This window comes from Melospiza melodia, chromosome 6 (assembly GCF_035770615.1).
Source record: "Melospiza melodia melodia isolate bMelMel2 chromosome 6, bMelMel2.pri, whole genome shotgun sequence".
NCBI lineage: Eukaryota > Metazoa > Chordata > Aves > Passeriformes > Passerellidae > Melospiza > Melospiza melodia.
Genome location: NC_086199.1, coordinates 72,458,641 through 72,486,419, shown reverse-complemented (window position 1 = coordinate 72,486,419; position 27,779 = coordinate 72,458,641). Strand labels below are relative to the sequence as shown.

Genomic DNA, 27,779 nt, shown 5'->3' with positions numbered 1-27,779 from the left:
CATTTTCCCAAATATATCCTCTTAGAGGTCGCTCAATGAAGCATCTTAACTCAGATGCACAAAGCTACAACATTTCTGAGAAACTGAGCTTTCAAAACTTTTTCTTACAAGGCAAACTCTCTCACAGGTTCCACAGGTGATTTGGGGAATTGTTTCATGCAGTATTTGTCACTGCAACATCTGCTTGGCTGAGAGACAATTTACTGCCTGAACAGAGCAAAATGGAAGGTGAGACGGAGATGACAAAATTTCTTTCATATGTGTCTTTAAGCAAAGAACACCGACTCCCTAAAAGCAATGAAAGCTATAAAAAGGCTTTTTGTATGCACATTGGTCCGTTTGGATGCCCTTGGCCAAAGTCCCGGTCCCTGGCTGCTGCCAGTCACTACCCCGCAAGGGACTGCAGGTTGACAGCTCACCTGTGGGCAAGAGCATTGTGCTCTCCTCAAAAAAGCGATGAGGATGCTTAAAAGCGCGAGCCATTTGCCCAGTGCCTGTAACCTTGAAGGGAAAAAATCACTTTTGAGTCTTCATTTCCCTCTCACAATGAGTGCAGAGACCTCCCTTGTGCAGCGCCAGAGGCAGGGGCTTTGGTGCAGGTGCGCGCCCCGCTCCCGGGCGGAGAGGATGAGGAAGAGGAGGAGGAGCCGGGATTGCTCAGGTGGCGGTGGCGGGGTGAGGCTGCGCTGAGTCAGGCACTCACACACCTGCCTGCCGGCTCCTGGCCGCTTAAAGCACAGGAGCTGCCTGCCGGAGGCTCCTTCAGAGCCATCCACTAGCACGTTTCACACCTGGCTCCGACGGGCAAGGACCACGATGGGGCTGTTCTACAGCAAGAGCCAGGTAGGAAAAGGCAAGAGGAGCTCTGCAATGGGCTGAGAAAGCTGCCTTGGGGGCAGAGGGGACCTGCTCCAGGAGGGGATGTTGATGTTTCACCTCTTGTACCTTCAGCTCTGAGGATTATCCTGAGCAAAGCAGGGTTTCCTTCTGACTGGGTTTTGTGACTACTTTGTGTTCTGGCCTTCAGGAATGCAAAAACTTTATTGATGTAGTAATTTATTGTTTTGGAGATTCCTAATTAATTAAAAAAAAATACCTTTTTGCTTCCACCTAACTGGGCTAGGCAAAACAATGCACAGAGGAAAAATAAGGAGTTATCACTAATGTCAATGAATGCATAGGGAAAGTAAGGAAACTAATACTATATGAGATGTTTAATATAGCTCTCTTTAAAAGTGTGGCAGTTTTTGGGCATAAGGGAATGAATGGTAATGTACTGTTATATACTGATCTATGTATTTGTTGCAGTGATACTCCCTGCTCTGTAGGTAGTGTGCATTTCCTCACAGGTTTGTTAAGTGTCTTTTGGTAACCACCTTTAGGTTTAGGTGGTTTCCCAAAATAATAAAAAGGTTTGGAAGGAATCTTAAAAAATCATCTAGCTCCAACCTCAGCCCCAGGGGGAGGGATATCACCCACTACCCCAGGCTGCTCAAGGCCCCATCCAACCTGGCCTCAAGCACTTCCAGGGATGGGGCACCCACAACTCCTCTGGGCAAAGTGTTCCAGTGCCTCAGCACCTCTGAGTAAAGAATTTCTTTCTAATATCTGATCAAAATATCTTTTTTGGTTTAAAACCATCCCTTCTCATCGTATAACTAGCTGTGGAAAGAGTCACTCTCCCTCTTGTTTAAAAGTCCCCTTTAAGTGCCGAAAGCTGCAAACATTTCCTTTGATACGTTCCTCAGAGCTTTGCTTAAAGGAAGATTGAGTGAGCTGAATTATTCACAGAGAAGTAATTAACTACAGAGTTGTGCCTTTCACTCACTCCTCCTGAGAAGTTTGGGATAGTCTCTGGAAGGCCCTTTCCAGGTCCTCATTTTTTAAAAGTCATCACTTATGTCTCTATATCAGACATAAGAATGTAATTATGTAGCTAAAAAATCAACTGATGTGCAGCATCATTACACTGTGATATTGTTACTAATTCCTGCCCTGCTAGATTGTTTGTTGTGAAATATAATGGATATATATGACATCCTGTGAATTTTCTCAGACCAAGATGTGTGTCAGCTGTATTAATAACACGGCAAGGTTCTTTATCACCCCTTTCTATGAGATTGGGTTGTAAGAGTCAGATACCTCAAGCTGAAGGTTTACCACAAGTGTTCTCAGAATGGACAAGGGAGGATGTCAGAGGTCTGGTCAGTGGTCACACTTGGCTACAAACCTTCTGGGAAGAAAGCAATGCACAAGGAGGAACCTCAGTTCAGAAATGTTGTTGTTGCTTGGAACTGAAACACTGATTCAATTCTATCTCGTGCTATACTTCTGTTCTTCCTTTTTTGCATTCTCATGCCATGCATTTTGTGTGCTTTTCAACAGACAGAACCATCTCCATGCAACTTGCTCACTGTAAAAATAATACAGATGAAAAATGCCAGGAAAGCAGACTTGTGTGAGTATCTTGGCTATACCCCTGGAGCATCCTCATGCTTGTAAAACTACTCTGAATATATCAAGTGACACAAACACTACAGACTACATTTAAAAGGAGAGAGATAGAAGATGTGTCATCCTGGTATGCTGAAGATGAGGCAACACAGTTAGAAGACATTGTTTTTCTTATAACTTTGTCCATATAACACTGAAGTCTAGGCACCAGTTGTAATGCAGAACATGTTTGCACAGATTGCATAAAATATTTCATATTTGAATCTGCAAATAAATGTTCTTTTATTCACAGGAAAGATTGCAATAAAAGCTTTCTTTCCATGGTTCCTTCTTACAGAAATGTCCACCCTGTGTAACCCTGGGCCTATCAAAGAATATTTGATGTGAGCTCAGAACTGCACACTTGGTACCTCTTATGGATTATCAAATTTCATTCAGCAATAAGCATGGCTCACAGTTAGCTTTTTCTATTCTTAAAAACTTTTACAAACTGCCCAAGAATTACAGTTATGCAAATATTTATTAAGGGTCCATAAATATCATAACTGCAAAACATTAGAAAAAATGGTTTGAATGACAACCATGTCCTCTTATCTGAGAAGAGGGCTGATTGTCCTGCATCTGTTCATTTATACACATAGAAAGGTCTGAACGCAGAAAGTTTCTATATGAGCAGGACAACGCTAAAGTTGTTCACTTAAAAAGATCCAGGACAAGATGTTTTTGTGCCTTTCCAACATTATTTGCTTCAAGTTCTGCAACAGTTTGTACAGAGACCAAAGATATGTGAAGAAGAGTTTTTCATTCTGATTTTTAGTGAAGAGCAGTAAGATGCTTTGTTGTTGATGAATGTATGGGGAATAAGAATCCCTGTGAACCTTCTGACTAGACTACTTCTACAGCATGGAAAGCATATTTGAAGGTCAGTTATAGTCTGGAGAAAAATCCCTTCCTACAGCTAAAACCTATTTGAATGTACAAACATGCACACTGAGCTGAAAAAAGAGGTGTGGAAAAATTGCAACGCTTAGATATCTCCCTTATGTAATTATGTTCTATTAAGAGGGCTGCATGACAATGAGCTTACCAACATTCCTTTCAACCTTTTTCTCATCTAGATCAATGCTTTTCATTTTCATCCTTAGGCTGTTTGGTTTTTTTTTTTTCTGAGTGGAGTTTATTTTGTTTTGATGGTGTCCTATTCAATATTAGAAAGTTTCTAGGGCATGGGACAGGGAGTGAAATGCTCAGCCTTTTCTGCTTCCCAGTCCAAGCCATGTCCCACCCCCCCATAGAGCTTTCTAAAGGAGAAGTTTGTGTGAGAGGTGATTTTTGGAGCGGAAAAATTTTGCACAAAAAACCGAGGACACACACTTGCAAAAGGTGAATATTTGTTTTGGATGTTCATTGTGTAGGAAAAGAAAATCATACCAGTCAGGTAGCACTGCCTTGCTTATATATTTAAATGTTAAATCTCGTTTTGACTGACAGCTGCTTATTTCCAGTAACGTTTAATTTTACAGAGTGTGAAGATTTTTAGCTGTGTTTATCAGAAAGATTTGCATTTAAACTGTTTGAGGACATATTTTCTATGCAGCCAGACATACAGAAGTCACAGAGTTCAATGACAGGCTCTGTATAATATAAAATAAACCTATATTTCAAAAGCTTAAATGAATTAATTTAACCTCTGCTTAGTTTTTCTGACAATGTAAAAGCTAATGCAAATTGCATGTCCATAACTTTATAGGACTTCCACTGAGAAGCAGCAAACGGGATTCTTGAGATAAAAAAATGCAAACAAAATTTTGCTGGTTTGTGTAAAACTAGGGGAGTATTTTTGAGTTGATTCAGTCATCTTTACAATTCTCTAGAGATTAGCTTGACACAGTCTTACAAACTCAGAAGCACACGTCCTCCATCACCAGCAAAGTGGACTTCTCATAGGACCATTTTCTTAACACTTTTTCTCATTCTTCATTTTCTCAGCCCTGTTTTTATTACTTTCTCTTTCTTGCAAAGTTTTATAGATAGAGCAAGATTGCAAGTGTCACCTACTTTTGATTCACCTTACTGATTTTTGACATTTTAAATTGGCTTCTTCTATCTCTTGCCCATTGTGCCTAACCTTGCACTAGGTTTCTGTAGAGTTTTCAGATCATTTTGTTTAATAGTCATCCAGTGCTTAAAAGGTCTCCCAACCTGGTGCTGCAGGTTAACTTTATTATTTGTCTATCTGCTCTGTTTTCTAGGTAATAGAGATGGGAAAATTAATCCATAACAAGAGAATCTCGAAACCTCACTACCATTTCTTATGGAATAGATAGTAAAAGACCTTTAATAGGAGTTCAGTGCATAAGAGAGTATTTTTAACTAAGACAATTTAAAGGGTTTCCTTTTGCTTTTTAAACCCCGAATCTTTTTAGTGCGCCCTTCCCACTGATCCCTTAGTGTGTAATTTATAACACAAATTTCCACTTGTGTATTAATGCATATCTGATATCATTAATAACACATGCGAATTTAGTGCCTTGTTTGTGCTCTTCACGTTCCCCTTTCTCACTGAGCACACCCACAAGCTCATCAGGCCCATTGGGCTTCTTGGTATTCCTGGACCTGTGATTGCTTGCCAGTTCCCAGATTTGGGTGTGTCCCCCGCCAGCATCCTGGTTCCCTAATGGGGTAAGGCTTGGATGTGCACCAATCCAACCCACCCTGAAACGCACAGCTTTGTCTCCTGAGATTTTGCAGATTTCAAGATCAGCTGCTCACCTTGGGCAACCGCGATAGCTCCAGGACAAACAGGAGGACACGGCTTTTACAGCATGTGCTTCAGCTTGGGAGTGCCCCATGGCAGGACACCACAAATGCCAAAGCTCATGCAGGTTGCAGGCAGAGTCTGGACAAGTTCATAGAGGAAAAAAGAAAATCCAGTTAAAGTAGGCTCAGGAAGTCTATATATCATAAATTGTGAGGACTGAGAGAGCAGTAAATTATATTTTCTCTCTTACACTTTCCTTAGACACCCATTTATAAGTGTGAGACATGATGTCCATCCTTGATAAGACCAAAGGTCCTTCCCAAAAAAAAAAGTGGGCAAGGGGACTAAAAACCAAGATGCTGCAGAGAAATTGAGTCTTTAAGTGGAGTTAACAAATGGAAAAGCAAAGAAACAAAGTGTTAAGGGTTAAACAATGTGAAAGTAGGCTACTGCATGGGGATGCTGAGTTGAGGAATTTTAAGCCATCGCTCCCTGCTTTCTGCCCAAGACCCCTCAGTGGACATTGAATGTGGGCCCTTGGCTAAATGGACCTTGACCAGTATAGAGTTAAAAATATTATTCATCATTTTCTTAGTAAGAAAATTATATTTTTCTAAGCTTTTATAGGTTTTTATTTTAACTATGCTTTTTAATTTTGGAAACTTCAAGTTTTGGATTTCTTTTATATAACACAAATTTGGGTACTATATTTTATAAAACAACTAAGTATATTTTATATTTTCAACAAAACCTTTTTACAGAATTGCAGTAGCAACTCTGCCACATATGAGATCAATTCATGTTAAAGTCCCTTGAGATCCAGGAAAAAATTATAGTATGTGAAATACATTATTGTTTGAGGAACTGTGTTCTACCATGATATTTATTGCAGTAACATGTAGACTTCCTCTGGTGTTCTGCTCTTGCACTATTGTTATTGTTTCATTGTTATTTATTACTTACTTCACCATTTAAGCACTGGCAACTACACACTAGCAGCCTATTGTTCTAGGTGCTGCATGAAATATGATTATAAAATCAGAGGATGTGGCGTGATAAAGACAAACAAGCAAGGTTGTTTAGCAATATCTCAACAAAGGAGTGCTTAAAAGAGGGATGTAAATGATATTACATAAGTATAGTTTTAGGGATACTTGTAGGGTGCTCCACCCAGAGTTAAGGGGAGGGTGGGAGAAAGTGTGAAAGCTTTTTCTTTAAGTTTACCTATTACAAGATGAATACTGAATGCTCCCTGGGGACAGGAACTGATCTCCTTGGACTGAACAAATTCTGATAAGGCTGCCTGTAAATTGCCTTCTGGAAGGCCACAGAAGTAGCCCACATTCCTATGTAAAAGATGGTATTAAAAGTTTCAATGCCATCAATTATCTAGTATTTTGCCCTCTGGAAGACAGTGCTGCTGACTTGTTCCCCTGCCCTTAGCCAGGTACCTACTCAGCTATGAAGTGGGAGAAAAAGAAGAAAAATGCTCCTCTCCCCTGGTATTGATAGCTTATATTTTGTGACCTGACTAGATCCAAGTGCAGGGAGACCAGGTCAAGGAGATGCTCTGGGCAAACAGGGTTTGAGACCACTTTCTTGGTTCAGGTCCTTTTAGCAGCACAATCAGAAAAAACTAAACCTTAAGTATCATGAAAAATCTACCTCCCAGAAACAGCGAGGAGCTAAAGGCAGTCCATAAGGAGAAGGATGCTTGAGGCTTCTGCCCAGATTACAGATGGGCTGAAGCTTGCATCTGCTAACATTAAAAAAGGAGATGTAATTAAAAAGAAAACGTTTGGTTGAGCCCTGCTTAAATTTGAGCTCTCAACGAGGCAGGTGAGATTTCAGCTTGAGCCAGCTGTGTGGGTGTCCTGCTGTTTGGGATGCAGCATGGGGCTGTGGCTATGGTGTTTTTAGCATGGGTCATGTTGTTGCAATGCTTCCTACACACAATTAAGATCCAGTCCTGCCTGCTATTATCCTGGAAGATAATTAGACACTTAGTGCAATAAGTGGACCGAGGAGACCATGCTTTCATAAATACCTGCTGCCACACCTTCTTTTGGCCGGATATTGCCCCACAGGAATACCACGGCTGCCATCCCAAGCATGTGTGACAGCTGTTAATGTGTCACGGTGGAGGGGAGGGACCCGAGAGGCCCCTGGTGTGATGCTGTGCTGTGTGTACCCTGTCAGAGCTCGGTTGCTGCAGTCAGGTGTTGGTTAGGCTGACGCACAGGGTGCTGGGGGTTTGCTCGCACGTGGCTGGCAGTGTGAGCCTCGTGTGTGTGTGTGTGTGCATGCAAAGGCAGAGGGATATTGCAGTGAGACCCCCAGGCAGGGCACAGGACAGGCTGTGGAGTGCTATTTCTCACACACACACACCTGCTTATAACTGGAGGTGGTCAGGCAGAACACCAGCCTGAGGTGTCCGGTATGTGTAAAAAAGTTTTCTGGGTGTTGTAAATGCCTCCCTCTTAACAGCTGGAAAATAATTTATAAGCAAGAGGTAATTAGGTTACAGAGGACACTTCTGAGGTGCAAAAGGCATCACCAAATGCATTTTGCATATGGGAAGAGGGAGGCACGCTTGTTTAGTGGCTGTCAGAAATCTCCCAGAGAAAGTCAGAGATTAAACAAGAAGTCAGGGCTCTGTTGTCTGACAGGTAGTTATTTCTCAAAGGTGGATGATGCAGTGCAGTAGCAGACAGTGACCAAGAAATAATTAATGGAGTTTCAAAATACTACTGCGTTCTTTGCAACAGATGAAATCAGAGCATGTGTTACTAATTGGGAAATGTCAATGAAATAAACTTTGGTTTACCCATAGACTTACCCATTCGGATCCTTCTGATCCTTCTCCTAGTGGTGACATGAGCCAACAGCAACCTGTGCTAATATGGGTCAGGGCTTCCCAAGTGCCAAAAAAGATTTTTGTAGGGACATTTCCTTATGCACACAGAATTTTGGGAGTTTTAGAATTATTAGATTGCTATGTGTTTTGATGGTGTTCTTAGAAATCAAATATCTTAATAGATACAAAAACTATTTCATCAGTCAAAGTTACTCTTCTTTCCTTCAGAGTTAGTCAGAAAACATGACTTAAGCCTCAGAGAAATCAGGGACAGAAAAAAGGCGGATTTTGTTAATTAGTGAGGTACACATGGGGAGTCAAGTAAATTATTTTTCATTTCCCAAAGTCAAGTCTGATAGTAAAATGAAGGGTGACAGGAGTTAGGCCTATTCAGATGCTGTTCAGATGAAGGTGTGTCTGCGATGTGATGGCAGGAATGCCTGAGTATGTGGTATCACAAAAAGAAGAAACATAAATCTACTAATGGGATTGGCATTTATGGAAATGTTCCCCATGCTATCTTTGGCACTTGTGTAGGTTGTTGTCTGTAACTAAGAGATCATGTTCTGTAGGGAGACCATCCCTGACTTTTGAGTGTGGGTCCACAAGATCATTAATCTAATGATTCATGCTTGCTTTTTCATTTCCTAATAATGATGACAAATATATTTGTCAGTAGATTATTCTGACCTCAGAATGAAAGTGCTTGTTGATGGTGCAAGCCCTGCAGACTGCTGCTCCTACGTGGAGTTCAGGTGGGAAGCTGCACTTTACAAGTGGCCACTTCAGCAGAGAAAGGAAAATAAAAACACTGAAGCTGCCCTCGCTACATCTGGAAATATTAAAATTAACAGGTGAACTTTACGACCTGTACATGCCCCAAATGGAAACAGCAGAGCAATGCAATTTTGTGCAAAGAAGCAATGTCAGCTCACTCTGGGCTGGGAAGTACAGACAAGCTTCCACCTGTACATGAAGTGTTGCAAATACCTTTGCCACTCCGGCTGAGGCACAGAGATGTAGGTGAAAATAGTGACATTAGGCAATACATTTTTTTAAATACAGCTTTATTGCTGAAAACTCTGCCCCAGTACAGCTGCTTCTCAAAGCAAATGTCATCCATCAAACTGTTTGACATTTCAATGCCTTTCCTATAATCTTTAGAGAAGATTAAATTCAATATTTTCTTCTCCACAGGTGATTAATCTTCTTTTCTTGAATTTTTTTTTTTATATTTTCTTTTAAAACACTGTTCCTGAGTGTTTCCTTTTTTAACTTTCATAAGGGGAAAAAAGCAGACTGAAATTAGGTGCCTTGGCAGAAGATGTGCCTTCTGTGACAGAAATTTGGCTTCATGGGAACCTTAAATGAAACAAGCTCTTGCCTCCTCTGTGCTGGCAGCCAGAGGTCCTAGAGGAAAGAAAGGATGCTCAGGAAGTGGACAGGACAGAACTTACATCCAGACCTACTCTGGACATAGAAAGGCATGTTCATGTGTAGGAGCTGGTCTCTGTCCATGTGCAGCCCCTGTCACAGCTGCTGATGTCCACGGTGGCCAGCCCTGTGAGGCTACTCTGTGTGCCCCTGTGTGTATGGATGGCTCTTCAGCAACACAACTGAGTATTTTGATTGTTTACTTTTTTTCCCCACGGGACTTCTAAAATAGTAGCTCTTAAGAAGAACACACTCACAGGCCTTCACAATAGTAATGCAAGATGGTTTTCTAGCAGCAGCCTGATGGTATCTTAGCTAATGCCAGGCCTGAATTCTATGTATTGCTTTGTGTACATTAAGAGATTAAAAATGCCCACCTTACGGGGGACTAGATTGTTGCATTGGACCATTGCTTTCCTGCTTTTCCTGTCTTCAACAGTAAGTCAGTCTGATTGCTATGTGAGCCTGAGCCTGCCAACAGCTTCAGTGCAGCAGTTCCGCACCAAGACTGTCCAGAACAGCAAGAACCCAACATGGAACGAGACCTTTCACTTCACCATTCAGAGCCAGGTTAAGGTAAGACTGCTCCAGACACCTCCAACAGCTATTCTTACCAGATACCATGCACACCATATAGTCCTTCCCCTCTGAGGTCCTTCTGAGATCCTTTGTGCAGTATCCACACTCTCTTACTGTACTTATTTATATTTTGATGGTTTGCTAAGACTGTATCTGCCCGCACAGTCAATAGAGTACACCGAGAGCAACTGCAATATTTCTGTTTTTTCATTCCTTCCCAAGATTCTTCTGCTAAAATGAAATATCTGTAGCATGTTATATTTGTTAAACCCTTCATATTTATTCATTTTTTTTTCCCCAGAACGTTCTGGAGCTTAAAGTTTGTGATGAGGACAAAGTAACTGAAGATGACCATCTCCTCACTGTTTTCTTTGATGTCTCCAAAATCCAGCTTGGAGAAAACATTCAACTAAGTTTCCAGCTGAATCCACAGGTATGGATAAAATTCAAAGACAAAGTAAAGAGGGCGTGGTCAGGTGAGAATATGCTTGTGTGGAGAACATGCCAAGAGAGAGCAGGGGGGAGCAGTCACCAAGATGCCCTGCAGTATGGATTCCATTTGTCCTGCAAGGCCTACACTAGGAGTCAGCTAAATTAGTGGATAAGATGCTAGGAGTATATGATACTAGAAGTATTTCAGGTACAACGTGAAGAAAATTAGGTCTGTGGCATGTGAAGCAACAAAAGGTTTATAGAGACCCCAGAAGGGCACAGATTCCTGTAGGGTATCTCTCTCCACAGGATACCAAGCTGTTGTGACTACCTTAATTTTCTTTTGCAGGGAAAAGAGGAGCTGGAGGTTGAATTCACAATGGAGAGCAGGTGTGTAAGACGAAAGCTGGAAGTGTAAGATGGAAACACAGGGGTACTGCTACAAATTAGTTCACACTTGCAGCCCCCTAACACTGCCAACATCTGAATAGAACAGAAGGTAACTTTGGGTACAGTGTTTAATGAAGAAAGAATGCATGATGGTGCCTGGTATGCATGCATCTACACTGGGCATCCAGACACACAGAGAAGCAAGCACAGGTGCTAGTGGGAGCATAGAGATATCCCTGATGGCAGCTGTTCATCAAGCTGAAAGGCACATTCTACATAGGAGGAAGTTTTAAGTTTCCCCTCTTTACTGTGGGATCCCAGATGTTTGCTCTGTCATAACTAGTTTTTTTTCTGTTTCTTTGCTGACTGTACAGTTTATAGAAAGAATAAAGATGTTGATCAGTCCTTGTGCTGCTGATTTTTAAGGCAAATGGTATTTCCCCCCCTTTTTTATGACATGTTGGATGAATTCAGCAAATTTTTAGCTCTGATTCTACAGTTTGAACTGAACAATTTTGGGCAACAGTGTGATTATGCCATCTGTGTACATTGTCTTCAGTGTGTCAGAAAATTATCCTCTCTAATACACTGAGGAACTTCTCTGTTTGGTGGATGTCCACAAATGTTGCAAAATTCAGACTAACCTGTGAGAGACAAATTGGATTGAATATGCATGTGGAATTTCTGATTCTGTTTATCTGTGCTGCCTGTACAAAGATGGACTTTAAAAGATAATGAAATAACGCTTAAAGAAGAGTCAGTAAAAGAGAAAAATAAGAATGTGCTGGTTTTGAATTGATTGTTTTCCATTTTGTCTTTCAGTCCAGATCCTCCTGAAAACATTATTACTAATGGCGTTCTAGTGGTAATTTTTATTTCATAATCCTTTTCCCTTCTGTATGGGAATGCTTGTTGCAAAGCTGGTGTTAAAGGTACCAGGCCATTGTGATGGCATGGAGGCACTGACCAAGTCCAACACACACACAGCCTAAAGCTGGTGCTGGCATTGGCTGTCCCATGTGGTCCCAGTTCACACTGGGAAGAGCTTAAGAGCAGTGAAGACTGTGAGTGCTCACCTCTGCCTAAACTGAGCTGGTCTCAGGGGTATGACATCCCTCCCTCTGCCCGGGGAGAGCTGGGCACCCTGTTTGGAGAGCCTTCTCCTGTGGCTGATCCTCCCGCAGGCCCTTGCAGGGCCATTCCTGCAGGCAGAGCGAGCAGATCCCTTGTCTTTCCTCATCTCTCTGCATTGTTATTTCCCGTGGGGAAGTCCAATCCCATCTGCCTAGACCTGGTAGTGGGTTTACAGGCTGGCACCCCCTCTCCCCTGGGGTCTGTGCCCCAAGGCCCTGTGGGCATGGGTTGAGTGTAGTGGATGAGGTCGAACTCTGCTGACAGTGAATGCCTTTGTCTCTTGCTCTGTTGTCTCTTTCAGTCCCGTGAGGTTTCCTGTTTGGACGTGCAGGTGAACGATGGCAGGCTGAGGAAGGACACTATGGGTGAGCCTTTCACTGACTTACAGAGCAAAGGCCTCTTAATGGCAGAAGCACTCCGTGTTTCACACTTGAATATGCTGGTCTTAAAATTATTTAGGACGCAACACAAAATCTCACTGATGCCAGTGACCCGTGGAGATGGTTGTAGTTGATCAAAAACATACTGATTATTCCTGAATTTGGTGACATGAGCATGTGGTCTAATTTCCCCACAAAATATTTTCCTCTTTAGTGACACCTTGCCAGATATTTACAATTTTCCAAAGCATTTGTGCAAGGAATTGAGGTTTTTTGGGTCCTATACTTGAAGTAAATCCTGTCGTCTCTGGATTCTGGGACAAAGTAATGGGCAGAATGAGAATTGGGCCTCTTTTACCTCCTAACTTCATAGAATACTTTAGGTGTAACAACATAAGACATGCCACTGGGTGAAACACAAGACACAGTATATTGAGAAAGACATTTACTGAACGCTTAAAGCAGTGTATCACTGCCATGTCAAGCCCATACTTGTAGAGCTGTGTGCCTCCTACTCAATTTTTCAACTATCTTCTTCTAACATCTCATGATGACCCCAATCTAGCACACTGCTTAAGTGCCTGGATGATCCAGTTGAGTTCAGAGAAAAAGTTTGCTAGATGTGACTGAAAATGTTTTAGTGAGGTAATTCTTTTGAAGGCTGACTATATACTTTGGACTGTGTAGCTTTACAGAATATATTTCTCCTTGAACCTTGTGGATTGATATCTTTCTACACAAAGGCCATTTTTTTATTACTGCAACAGATATATCAGATGCTTTTGGCATGAAAGGAAAAAACCATCAGACATTATTTAAGTGTTGGAAATATTTCAAAAGAAATATTACAGGTTGAAGGAAAGAGAAACATGATAGAGGGACTGAGATTTAACTGATATCAAAGAGAACTGTGGTCTGATTAAAAAAACCACGTCACTCCCCAAAGTCCAAAATTTACAAAGTATCTCAGCAATAAGATAGCATATAATATTACTACATTATTCTGGTGAAATAATAAGGTATTTTGCACATTTCAGACTTTCAGAAGAGTGTCCCCCAAACCATTATTGTAAGTCATTACCTAATGAACAGAGCCATAGTATCTGCTATCACATGTATTTGGAAGTGCAGTGGTGCTGTGGCAATAGTCACTACATGACACGTTCTGTACACCATCTCTAAAACCCTCAGATAATTCAGTCTCTTTATTCTTCCTGTAATTTGGGTATCAAATTGATGTTGTTACTTCAGGAAAACATACATTACATTACTGCACAAGCAAATTACCCGCTATTTTTGAAGAGCTTAATTTTGGACGCCTTTTGCTTCAGAGAGAAAGTTTGCACTGACTGTGGACGGGTCGTACGAAGGAACCCAGACGCACACGCTGAGCTCCTGCCTGTGCCCCACGTCCCCGGCCAGGTTCCACTACATCAAGTACAATCAGTCGGCGCTCACGGTGGCTCTGCCGCGGCGCAGACGCCTCAGCAGGGTACGTGAGCACCACTTTTTTTTTTTTTTTTTTTTTTTTTGTGGTCAAATCAGTAACTTGTTTATTTTTGTCTTACCCCTTTTTCCAGTCTGTATCAAGTCAAAATGAAAGGGATATGAATGAATCTGTGACTCTACCTCTGAACTCGCTTCCTATACAAGAGAAAATATCAATAGGAGAGGTGAGAACAAGTCTTTCTTAGCAGAAAACAGCCCAACAGCACTCAGTTCGGTGGAGAGTTAGTCTTAGAGCTCAGTGATTCAGTTCCAATCAGACACAGCATGCTGTGGTGTAAGGTATGAATGACAGTCGCTCTGCAACTGTGCAACAGTTACTTTTTCTTCTGTTTTGCGGTGGATCCAGGCATGCCCTGGGAAATCCTGTTCTGAGTTTAAACTAACTTCCTCAGGACATGTCTAATGTGTATGTTTATCAACATAGTATGCACCCTAACAGCGTGGCAATTAGGACTTATATTTGCAAAGTGAATGCCTGAAGTAGAAGATAAAATAGAGATCATCCATATGTGTATGGTTCAGCTGCCCAGCTTTCAACAACCTTCCCAAATAATGAATGTTAAACTATGAGAAGCTGAAGAGCCCTAAGCCCACCTAGCTTGGGTGAATGGCTTACTTTTATTCAACCCAGATTGTGCTGGAACTTGTGAAGGTCTCTCACAGTCCAGACCATGGCTGGCCAGATTCTCCAGCCACATTGCTGAATTCAAAGATAGTGAAATTCAGGCCCTAGGTGGAGTGGGGGAGGGAGGGGCAGGAGTAACAACCTGAGCTTGCTTACACTGTCTGTATTGCAATTTTCAGGACAGGACAATTGACTTGTACACAAAGGCAAATGAATGGTAAGTGAGTCTCCAGCAAGACCTGATTCTGTAACTGGGGGACATCTGCTTCTACACAAAGCTCGTTTGAAATCAGTGGGGGTCGATGCAGGCTCAGATGGCAGCAGATTGTGAGTTCATCATGGGTTGTAGGCTTTTATTTGTGACGTTCTCCTTTTTAATTGATGGCAAATTAAATAATGGGTCCCCTGTCCTCCAAATTTCCAAGCTGCTAGCGCATCTCAGCAAGAGGTCTTGATTTGTGTGCACTACTGTGCCAAAAGATGGAGAAAGCAGCTCCACAAAGAAATCACATTTCTGAATTATACAAACAAAATAACTTCAAGGTATGGTAGCTATTTCTCTAATATCACAGCTGCAGTGCCTGTATCTAGTTACAGGATGCATGGCAGCACTATTGAAACTTGAAAAATAAATTATATGAGCAAATAAAACCAGAAGTCTGTAGTAGACACCATAATAGTGTCATGATTTGCTTTGCCTTCCTATTTACATTCTCATTTTCAGCCACAGCAATTAGCAGAGGCCTGTCTGTGATGCTGTTTTTCCCCATTTATTACATTATGCTGTCCACAAACTGGTCTGTAAACACACACAAGCACAGCTGGAGTTGTCCACAGTGACTAATAATACCACAATATCTGTGCCCTGGTCTCAGGACTCAGGGTCTGTGTTTCAGACCAAGAAACCTTGATGCTCGCCTGGGGTTTGACCTCTGCACAGATGAACAGAATTTCCTGCAAAACCGAAAGAAGGTAGTTGCTGCTGCACTAAAGGACGTTCTTCATCTGGAGGAAGATCTGCAAGAGCATGAGGTAACTAGTTAAGGGCACTTTTGGGGGATTTTTCTCTCTCCTTTCCCTCAAGCCTGGAGATAAGGGATGATTTTTTTACCTCCATCTGGATAAGGAGTGAGGATTGTTAACATCAGCTCATTCTCCAGGGCACTTTGCCACCAGTGTAGTCTCAGCTAGAGAGTTAAACTGTCTATTTAGATGAGCAAAATCTGTGTTTCCACTCAGCTTTCAAGTGAATTAGTTGAAGGCATTTCAAACCAATAGTTTGGTTTGTGTTTCTTAAAAATCCTCTCTGAAGTGCCAAGACCTAGTTTATCCCACAGGGATGTACAGTATAGAGAAATGTTGCTTTATCTCTTAATTTATGCGTTTTATCTTGCAAGCGTCTGGATGCTGCTTTTGCATTTCTGTAATCTTTTGACATTATTTGTGCCTTAATGCCACTCTTTCATCTATACTTTCTGCTCTTTTTTGTGTCAAACAGGTGCCGATAGTGGCTGTGACCACTGCAGGGTGTGGCATAAGAGCCCTCACTGCCATGTATGGCAGCATTTTGGGTCTCCAAAAGTTGCGTGTTCTGGATTGTATTTCATACATCAGTGGTTCATCTGGCACAACATGGTGAGGAATCATTTTGATACTGTTGTTTGGATCTTGTTGTGTTAAGAAAAGCCTATGTTCTGTTGCGGTTTCAGAAAGGGTAAAAGTGATCAATTGAGTTATTGCTTCCATCTTTGGGCTATGAGTCACCTATGAAAGAATTATTGAGCATCGTGATCCATCCCTAACCAAAAGAGGAGACTTTATTGGAAGTTAAACATCCTTAATCCTATGGAAAATGATCTTTCATCGTTATCTACTGTTTGACAGAAACAGCATTGACAGCTGTTGTCTTGCATCTCAGATTAAGTGATTTTTCTCTGGTTGCCTTTAGACTTTCATTTCTGCTCAAAGTAAACTCAAAGAGAAGAGTAACTAAAAGATAAAATTATATGCATCCAAAACTCTGCAAGGTTTTCTTTGAGTTTCAAAAGCATCTTGGTAATGTCTCCCTGCATTCCACTGTGTTTCCTGCCTGCAGGACAATGACAAAGCTGTATGAAGATGCTGAGTGGTCGCGTAAGGATCTCGGGGAAGTAATTATTGAAGCACGGAAGCAAGCAGCCAAGTGCAAGATGGGGGCTTTTTGCTTGAAAAGTCTGAGGAATTATTACAGAGAGCTGAGCCAAAGGACCCAAGCAGGACATAAAACATCTTTTATTGATCTGTGGGGGCTCATGATTGAAGCCATGTTAAATGATGGGGTAATGTCTATACATCTTTCTTCTCATAAAGTTGTTAACTTAATATTTACAACCATTGCAAGAAACTATACCCCTAGGAAGAGACACCTGGCCAGTAACACTGTACTTGGTGCATAGGCAGAACACCAATTATTTACATTAATATCTTGGAGACAGAGTGTATGTCTACACTGGAGCCTGAAGTGTGATGGAATGTGCCAGAAATGCTCAGACTAGCTCAAAAGTAAGCATACTGCTGATTAACACTACTGCTGTGCAAGAAATTTTTAAGGTTCTTAGGTGTTTTTTATGATCCTATGATTTTATCTCTCTACTGCTGCAATATTTGCACAAGTTGCAATCTTAACTTGATTGTACTGCAGATGTACCCATTGTGTTCAGCAGTTTGTGACTTAGTGATAAGAAAGTACATAGATCCAGAGCTGGTGAGATATCTTAGCTACAGTGAGTGCCTTTCAGCTATTTTGAATTTGATCTCCCAGAATCTTCAATTTCTAATTTTATTGTAACAATACAAGCAAAAACTTTCCAAACTTTCTCCAGACTGATGATATCTGGAAAAAAGTTGGAAAGTTTTTTTTGAAAAAATTTTCAAAATTATGTAAACATGGTTTACTTTTTAGATGAAACAGATAAGAATAAATACTCTCATTTCATATAATATTCTACACAGTGATTCCAGCCTCAGTGCTACATAGCAAAATTTGCTAGAACTTAATTTGGCTGAAGTATACTCAAAACCTCCATTTCCTGTATAAGTCGTTAGTATTGGACAGCTCAAGGACTTTTCCTCTGTGGATTTTAACTTTCAATATAGTATTTAAAAAAGAAATCTTGATTAGAAGGGTCATTAATGTGCTGCCTTGAAGAGCTCTTATCATTAACAGATGAAGTATATGATAATAGCTGAATTACCCAGATATGCAGTATATTCTAACTTACATTTAACCATACAAAGCTAGAACAGAATGTGAAGTGATTCACTGCTGTCATTGTATACTGAAAGCTGAACATGGCTGGTTATCTTAACAGAAGTTGTTCCTGCTTTCTTGTCCTCTGTTATTCAAGCACATGGAAGTAAATTTAGGAGCGAATTCAGGAAAATGATGTCTTCATCTTTATAAGCTGATGTTTTTAAGGAACTGATTATAAGCTAACTCTTTGGGTTTTTTTTCAAATCCAGAAAAGCCACCACAGACTTTCTGATCAACGTCAGGCAGTGAACCAAGGTCAGAACCCACTGCCCATCTACCTTGCCCTTAATGTCAAGGACAAAGTTGCCACCAAAGATTTCAGAGGTAATGTTTCAATTGTAAAAAGAGCTATATTTTCACCCAGGGAGATACACTGTGGGGATACAGTAAATAATGATGAATTGTTTTAAATTCTCACTCCAAGCCCAGAGAAGCAGTGTTCAGAAATGTAATGAGTAACTGGGCATGATACATGTCAAGAGTTCAATATTTTCTAAGATTTCTTGGCATGCGATTGTCTATTTTCAGGTATTAACTTCAGATTAATAACACAACATAATTCTGTGACAAAGTCTCAGAGATTATATTAATTCTTCAAGAAAGTAATTCACTAGACCTTTAAGTTTGCTGAGTATATGTTCTGGTCCATGATGGGAACTATACGATCTTTAAAGTCCTTCCCATCCAAACTATTCTGTTACTCTGTTTCTCATAGCTGGCTAAAGGCAATAGAAGTCAATGTGAGTTCTAGTCCACCTTCCATGAGAAAACTTTGTACTCACTAAATATAAAGAACAATTTGAATTTTCTCCAGCCCTGACGTAGTTCTTCCACAAACCTGGGGACAGTGTGATTGCTGGCTCAGCAACAGCTGTTGGCAGGGTTTGCTCAGGACACGCGCTGAGTCCGTTTTCTTATGAGAGCCAGTGTCTGAGAGGCTGATTCCAAACCTGGCAGCTGGGCTGTTTTCTGTAGTGGAGCTAACCTTGGTGCATGCGTTGGCAGAGTGGGTGGAGTTCACGCCGTACGAGGTGGGCTTCCTGAAATACGGCGCCTTCATTCGCGCCGAGGATTTCGGCAGCGAGTTCTTCATGGGCCGCTTGATGAAGAGGATCCCTGAGTCACGAATCTGCTTCATGCAAGGTAACTCACCAACCTGGGGGAGTGACAAGATTTTAATAGAAACATCAATGATTCAGGGATTCATCCCCAGAAACCTGCTGCTGTCAGCATAAGGCAGCAGAGGCACAGGGTGAGTCAGCTGAAAGGCTCCCCAGGGAAGTGGTCACAGCACCAAGCCTGCCTGAGCTCAAAAGGAGTTTGGACAGTGTTCTCAGGCACAGGGTGTGATTCTTGGGGTTGTCTAGGCATGGCCAGGATGATCCTTGCAGATCTCTTCCAGCTCAGGGTATTCTATGATTCTATGTTTCCTGAGGCTCATTCAACTGCCCGTGTCAGCAAATGTGGTTTTATCATTTGGTCTAAGAGAAAAATAAACTAAAATGGCAAAGACGTTGTCATGTAGCTTTGTGAGTGCTTTTGAGGCACTCATTTCCTGTAGCTTGCGAAAACTTTTCAAAATTGAAAATCCATGATACTCTCTGGAAGCCAAATAAAATGTTGTAAAGAAATCAGTGGGGTGAGAAAGAGGACAATCAGAGAAGGAGCTGTCTGAAAAATATTTCTTTATGAAAGGAAAAAGGAATTGAAAATAAGAACATGAAAATTGAATTAAAAATATTTCCAGGTAAAACACGGTGAGAGGGAAAAACTTGGACTTTTTTTCTGAAATAAGTTTGCCTAAATAAGTTTGCATTTGGAGTCTACCACTGAAACAGATTATGAACTTACACAAAAATTGAATAGAAATTTGAACAAGTTAGAGAAGAGCTGGGGAAAGAGCAGAAGGCAGTTTTAAAAGAACTTGTGTTTACATCTGCATTGCTTATTATACCTCTCTGACTTTCTAGGAATGTGGAGTAGTATCTTCTCCAAAAATCTCTTGGATGCCTGGCATGCAGCTGACAACTCAGAAGACTTCTGGCACAGGTGGACCCAGGACAAAGTGACTGAAATAGGTAAACCAAAATACCTTCCTACAGACCCCTCTAAAAAGGGCAATTGTATTCACATTTCCCATTTTTTGAGCTTTTCTGTCATCCTGTTTCTCTCAGTCTCTGGGTATGGGATATACCAGAAAAATGACATTATTTGATTTTACTGAATAATCAGTGCTTTGCTTAGATAGTGAGACTGTGACAAGAAGGAAAAGCACCATCAGACAGGCCTTGATGTAAAGGAGATAGGGATGGACACATATGGTGGTCTCTAAAGTGTTGTCCTTAAAAAGCTGGGAAAGAAATACTTGTGTCAAAGCCTCATGTAATCTATTTGTTAGCCAGAAAGAAGCTTGATTGTTTGTTTCAATATCTCCTTGCCCTGCGCAGCACATCCCTCCCTCAAAATCTGAAAGACTTTGTAGACAACAAACAAGTTCAATGTGGTGGAGCTCTTACAGCAGCTGAGAGAAGCAGCTCCATGCTGAAAGACCACTCCTTGGAAATACTCATGAGCATCTTCATAACAAAATTCAAGCAAAGTCAGTGAATAGACTTGGGCCACATTTCTGCGGACTATGTTTTCATAAAATATCCCCAAAGTCTTATGTTCGAGTTTATATAAATAATTTGCAAGTTTTGTTGAATTCAGGTGTCCACAACTGAACGAAATAGAGCAATCTAGCTTTTTAAAAGTAAAAATATTTAGTTAGAAATTAAAATGCTGAAATTTTTCTATGCTTTTCAAAATAAGCTTTAAATTTAATATTTAACCTAAAAGCCGTAATCCCTTAAAATGTATTAATAAAATTATTTTCCCTGTTTGCTGTTTGCTTGGAAAAGTGAATTACTTCAGTGTGTACCAATATCATATTATTTTATGAGAAACATATTCTTTTTGCCATGTGTAATCAACCAGGGTTTAGAAAACACAAGTTTATACTTTTGCCACAAAATTAACTGAAACTCACAGCAGGTCACAGGGAAAATCACGCAGCGCTGAGCTGTGAACACACGATTACAGAAGACCCAGTGACCCTTTCTCCTCTTTTCTTTGTGTCTAGCCTCTGCTTAACTATGGTTATAATTCACTTTGATGCCATTTGTGGTGTGTGTGTCTGCAGAGGAACAGCCGGACCTGCCTGAGAAGCCGTACGAGATGGCCACGTGCGTTTTCACTCCCACGAGCGGCCTCTCCACCACGCTCCGGGACATCCTGACGGATCGCCCCGCTGTCTCCAAGTACCACAACTTCCTAAGGGGCTTCCAGATGCACAATGAGTACATCCAGCATGAGCAGTTCGCGAAATGGAAAGGTGTGGATGGCTCTCCCCTGCCTACAAATCTCATTGGGGCAGGCACAGGGGCTGGGAATTAGTGGGATGTTTGCATGTCCCGAAGAGAACTGAGTGTGTTTTGTGGTTTCCTGTTAGTGCTCACTGAGAAGAGGGAGAATGAAGGAACTACCCACACCTTTCACTTTCAGTAACACAAATGTTCAATTATTTAGTCCTTGGGTACTCAAAATCCTCCCAGGAATAAAAGTTCCTAGGATGGAGCTCTGCATATAAGGCAACCTTTGTGTAGGTTTCAGTGCAGTTCATGGGTTTAGAAACACAACAAAATATGAGTGGAGAGGCTGAAGGAGCTTTAGGATTGCTGCATGCTACCTACTCTGGCGCAAAGGGAAAATCCTGGGTGGGAGGGAAGCTCACCTTCCTTTTGCCTTCTAACTTGAAAGATGCCTTTTTGCAGTTTCCTAATAGCTCTGAATCTTTTACTCTTAAGACACTTTGCTAGACACCTCTCCCAATGACCTGAGAGGCAACTCTGAACACCTGGAGCTGGTGGATGCAGCTTTCTTCTTTGAAACCAGTTACCCACCCCTTCTGAGACCAGAGCGGAAGGTGGACGTCATCATACACTTAAATTACACAGGTGGATCACAGATATTGGTGAGAAATCTCAAAACTGATTTTCTTTCACAACAGCTTTTGCTTTGCTTTCCACTACTTTCAAACAGGTGTCTGTGAAACATGGAACTTAGTGGAATTTAGTAACATGCTGTTTTCAAACCTTTGAAAAAGAATGGAAATTTCTAGGGAGGCAAATATGTGTATTTTTCTCAAATTACTTTTGAAATATCACGAAGTTCTTCACCAGTGAAACACAAACAGGCAAAGTGAAGTTAAGAAAGCCTTGCTGCAATGTTTATTATGGTCTTATATATAATATTTAACACCACAAATATAGTTGGGAAATGTCTGTTATTCAAGTGCTGAATTTAATCTGCATTTTGCATATAAATGCATGAGTTTTTTCTTCCTTTTTTATTTTAATGTTGATTTTCTAGCAAGAATGGCCTAGTGAGTAATGGGTTTCTTCATCTCTATTTTATCTTTTTTAATAAATACATTTTTTCTCCCTAAATGGTAGACTTGAGCATTTACTGCTCTTGCAGGTATCTAATTTGGTTAAGATGGTTATATACCTTTTGAAAGCAGTATTTAGTATTTAACTACAAAGTTCACTGGTGAATGTTCCATCAGTTTTTCAAGTGGAAAACATTTAAATGGTGCAATTACACATGAAAAATACTTGTCTTTGTACTTCAGTGGAAATGATAATATCTTCAACTATATTTCTTTCTTATAGTCTGAAATCTTTTGGAAATACTTAATTCAAAATGAAGTGATACTTTTTTGTTAGATATTTTAACAAAGTTGGTCACCACAAATGGGCTTTCTGATGAATGTTTTTAGTGCTATATTTTGAGGTCTAGAGCATGTTATTTCAAAGTCTCATGTTACTTCTAAAATTCAAAGTTATAGACATGGGTAGATTGGTCTTAAAACCCTGTTAAAGTTTACTGAGGTCAATGTACAAGTTATCCTGCTATATAAACAGATAATGGGACTGGGACTCCTACTGCCTTATACTGCAAATATAGTTTTGCTTAGAGGCATATTTTTTCTCACTCAGTTCTCATTTAATTAATGGTCTGTAAAGTGTTTTGAATTTATCTGTTCTGTTTCTACATCATATTCTCATTTTAGAGATGTGCCTTAGTACAGGTTTAAACTCTCTTTGCCATCTTGATATTAGGTGCTTTCCTGGAAGACTATTTCCAAATGGTTCCTCAGGCAACTGAAGAGCAGTCCTTGGGGCTGCATGTGTTTGTGTTATTTCTGCTGTCTGATTCTCAGTCTGTTTCGTGCAACTTTGCATGAACTGCTGGGCTTTGGCAGCAGTCTGATCTTTGCTCTTTTTTCTGTTCCTTGTGCTGCTGCTGTTGACCAGCCCCTGGAGCAGGCTTGCAAATACTTTGCAGAGCAGGAAATTCCATTTCCCTGCATTGGACTGACGGATGATGAGAAGAACCTGAAAGAGTGCTACATGTTTGATGGTGCAGACACCCCAGGAGCTCCTCTGCTGCTTTATTTTCCATTAGTGAATGACACTTTTCAAAAATATGTAGCACCTGGTAAGTTAACAGGACCCAGGTAACCTTATTGACTCGAGGAACATTCCCACTCCCTGGGTGTTTTTCCCTCAACCCAACAGAACCTCTTTTACTCTTGTTTGCTTGTTCAAACAAGTGAATAGATTGCAAAATGGGACGATTCAAACTGCAAAATCTGGTGAAGTCTTGTGCATATTTTTATTTGTGTCTTGGTGCAATTCAGGGAATAGAAGAAATGCGTTCCTCAACTAGAAGAATGGAAACTAATCTCCTCTTGTAATTTCTGAGTTTACTTTTGTGAATAGAACAAAGCATATTTTTCAAATTATGTGTGGTTTTATGACACTCAGATCTAGGTGAGAATCACTGGTTCTGTGAAGGGCCACTATGCCTACTATTTAGGCCATTTAAGATGCTGATTTAATATGCTGGAATATCAAAGCAATCGTACATAAAGTGTCCTTCTGGATTACTATTTGAGACGGAGACTTTGCTTTTAAGATGGTATCCAGGCCAACGAATATTCTGCTTCGTCTTGTCCCGTATATCTCTATTCCTTTCAGTTTGTGTTGTACCAAAGAATGGGCATGGTAAGCCTTGGGCAGTGGTGACCTCACAAAATGATGTGCATGAGCTGGCCAGTAGATGGTGCTGATTGCAATGGAAATTACACTAGTTTTATTCCAATGGGCTTTGTTCTGAAGCAGATTTCTCAGAGATCATAGCACTGCACTTATCTTCATAGTAACTGCATCTATGATCTCTCCCTAATTATTATTGACCTATCAAAGTATGGTATTTCTGTGGGACTATACAGACACATTCCTTTTTTCCCTTGACAGGCATGACACGTACTGCTGCTGAAATGGAACAGGGCAAAGTTGATATCTCCAGTTTCTCCTCTCCATACTCAACCAGGGAGGTCTCGCTGAAAGCAGAAGATTTCAACAAGCTGCTGAAGCTGGCTAATTACAACATAATGAACAACGAGAACATGATTCTTCAGGCCTTGCGCATGGCTGTGGCACGGAAGAAACAAGCCCTGAGCCAGCCAGCATCACAGGCACAGCCCTCTGCTTGAACTGCACTTCCCTGTCCCTCACTAAGCATTTACCAAGACAGCATACCTGTGATAAATACTTCACCATTCTTGACAGGGGCCATAGCTTTCTAAGTAACCTTCTCAATCTTATCCAGAATTGTGGTATTAAACTCAGCAGTTTCTGTTGTTAATACCATCTCACTGTGATGTTCAAAAGATGAAGATTCAGCTGTGTGTGATAGGGAAATAGCATTAGCTCTCCTTGTCTGCAATCTGTTATGGTCTTGGTGCCTAGCTGCTAATATTTTTTCATATGCAAAATATTTTGGCCTTGGGACTATTGGTAGCAAAACCACAAAGCCCTCTTCAGACATCAAAGGTGATTGCCATGCAGTATCAGTTTAAAACATTTTACTTAGTTTTAATAACCTGAATGAAATGGGCTTCTACCTTTAAAGAGTTTTGTTTCCCAGGTGCTTCTTTTTGCTCATAAATTGTCGTGAAATCAATATTTTATGAAGCATGTTTAATTTTTCAAATTTGTGTTGGACAACAGAGATATGGATCAGTGGCCATTTAGGTCTTTGACCATCTATTCTTATCAGTTAAACCAAACTTAGAAATTTGATTTGAAGGACTATTGCTATTTCCTCTCACAACCAACTGCGTCCTGCCTCACATATATGTTCTGAAGGTATCTCCCTGAAATGCAATTTTGCTTAGTATCATCTGGAACTTGTTCAGTACAGTGTATTGAACTATTTTGAAATCAGAGAGCATGTGAAGGGGATTGCAGGATGTATGGTAATTGAACACTGGGGACATGCAGTAAGATATCACTTTTCTGCTCACTGCATCACAGTGTATCCCACACTCAAACACGCTTAAGGCCAAGAAAGGTCCAGCAGAGAGAGATGTGGAGCTTCTGTTTCTGGTGAATTCTTCCTTAGAGGTAACTGGAGAGAGAGAGGTATTCTTTTCTAGATCTGGAGCTGGTTAAAATGTTGATTTTTACTGGTTTTACATAAAGAAACATTGTGAAAGAAAGGCAGATGCTGGCATCTAGGAGTTTGTCAAGGGTCAGCCAAGATAAGCCTTACAGGAGTCCCTTAGAGCCTAAACAAGTAGGCAAGAGCTATAGAAGAGTATATTCAGTCCACAAATTTTCCAACAAGGTACATGGATAATTTCTGCCTTATATTCTGAAATCCTGCTCACTGGTTTTTTTGAGCTCGTGAGCTTAAACTAAGGTACCAGAACTGTCAAAATGGGTATTATGACTGACTCCTTAATGCCTGCCAGGGAGGATATAATTTTATTTGTCAAAGTCCTCCCACGACTGCAAAGTTCCAATATCCTATTGGAATTTACAGCTTTGTAAATTCTGCAGGTTCCCAGGAACTCTGGTGCAGTTTCAATTCTCAACTGTTGTTCCTTGTTGGAAATATTTGTCAGGATTAGATACTGTGACTTTTGCCTCTGACTTTTTCAGTGATGGTGAGCACCTGCTCCTTCCTGATTTTACCAGCCCCATACTGGTTGGAAAACACGTATTCCTGAGGCAATGAAAACAGCTCCCTGTAGATGTCTTGTACAGCCTGCTTTACCTTTTGTGTGTCCCATCTCAGAATCTGTGATGCACCCTAAAATCTCAGGTGATCTGAAGGAAACCAGAAAAGGTAGCTTCTCAGCCACTGGCATGGTGTCTCGTAGGTTCACACTTGTTTTGTCCCAAGTGCCAGTTCTGGCACTACTACTAGATTTTCTTCAAGCAGAGGCATTTGACAGCCTTGACAGCCAATGTCTGAGATGAGCTCTCTCCAGCTCCATGCCCTGCAGCACTTCCTGTGGAGAAAATTCCTGCAGAGAGAACCCTTGGGTAGGAGAGGTGACAGAGGCCTAGAGATTGGCCCATTGTTTCCCTTCCTTGTAAGAAGCTGAGCTAGTGAACACATCTTTTGTGGGTAAAACACCTCTTTTTGTATACTTTTGTTACTAATATTTCTGCCGTTACTGTGTGTTTCTTATCCCACTGTTTTTTGCTTTCAGTAAATTGTTATCTCAACCCATAAATCTCTTCTTTTGTCCCTCCCTTACCGAACGGGAGGGAGGAGAGGGGGTGGCTAATCTAGAGTTTAATTTCTGGCTGGTGTTACACCACCACAGGGTGGTCCAGTCATTCCCTACCTCGGCTGGACACGGCTGCGCTAACTCTGCAGGGCCAGGTTCCTGCAGCACAGGGTGCTCCCATGAGGGTGGCCATTGTGAGGAAGCTGCCAGAAGCTTCCCCCATCTCCAGCAGAGTCAATGCCTGCTGGCTCCAAGACTCACCCACCTCTGGCCAGGGCCGAGCCCATCAGCAGCAGTTGCACTGCCTCCAGGATAATGTGTTTGAAAATGGGAAAAAAACCCTGTGCAACATCAACTGAGAGGAGTGAGAACATGTGAGAAGCAGGCCTGCAGATATGAAGGTCAGTGAGGTCTAGCTCTAGACTTTGGAGCTGCGATTTCCCTGATGCTAAACAATTGTTAAATAACTATTTAACTGGCTGTTCAATGGCCATGGTGAGGCAGGCTGTCCTTCTCAGCCCTTGGTGGCCCATGGTGGAGCAGATATTCACCTGCAATCCCTGGAGAACCCCACACAGAGCAAGTGGGTGCCTGAAGGAGGATGTGACACTGTGGGAAGCCTGTGAAGGAGCAGGACCTGTGGGCCCATGGAAAAAAGGAGCCCAAACTGGAGCAGGTTTGCTGGCAGGGACCCACACTGGAAGGGTGTGTTTCTGTGGGACTGCATCCCAATGGAAAGGACCCACCCTGGAGCCATTTGTGATGAATTGCTGCCTTTGGGAAGGACTCAGGTTGGAGAAGTTCATGGAGGACTGGTTTCTGTGGAAGAGACCCCACACTGGAGAAAGTGAAGCTGCCGGGGTGGAAGAGGTACTGAAAATCAGGAGTAAAATAAAGCCCAAGGAGAAGGGAGGGGTGGAGAAAAGGTGTCTTACAATTTAAGTTTTATTTCTGATTATCCTATTCTGATTTGATTTGTAATAAAGTAGGCTTATTTCCCCAAGCTGAGTCTGTTTTGCCTTGATGATAATTGGTGAGTGATCTCCCCCTGCCCTTAATTAAATCCGTTTGCCTTTCATTAAGTTTTCCCTCCCCTGTCCAGCTGGAAAGGATGGGGTACATGATAAAGTGAGTTGGGTGGGCACCTGCTATCCAGCTAAGGTCAAACCACTACAGCTTCTCAGTGTTGCTTGGTTGTGTTTTGTTGAGGGTTTTTTTTTGTTTTTTTTTTTTTTTTTTTTTTTTTTTTTTTTTTTGGTGGCATTTTAGGGAGTTTTTTGTGTTGTTTTGTGTGTGTGTT

General features: G+C 41.3%; 1 protein-coding gene across 1 annotated transcript; it reads left to right on the top strand.

The window, feature by feature from the left end:
* The first annotated feature begins 679 nt into the window (after nt 1-679).
* On the top strand, nt 680-27,146 carry LOC134419610 (cytosolic phospholipase A2 epsilon-like). The gene is made up of 20 exons (XM_063159086.1): nt 680-843; nt 2,386-2,458; nt 9,946-10,082; nt 10,387-10,518; nt 10,867-10,907; nt 11,730-11,772; nt 12,343-12,406; nt 13,753-13,913; nt 14,002-14,094; nt 14,735-14,772; nt 15,431-15,587; nt 16,054-16,190; nt 16,651-16,873; nt 18,057-18,171; nt 18,853-18,990; nt 19,818-19,925; nt 21,029-21,220; nt 21,693-21,859; nt 23,205-23,388; nt 24,210-27,146. Exons 1-20 carry the CDS (start codon nt 817-819, stop codon nt 24,446-24,448), a joined length of 2,469 nt encoding a protein of 822 aa, XP_063015156.1. The 5' UTR covers nt 680-816; the 3' UTR covers nt 24,449-27,146.
* Nucleotides 27,147-27,779: the final 633 nt, after the last annotated feature.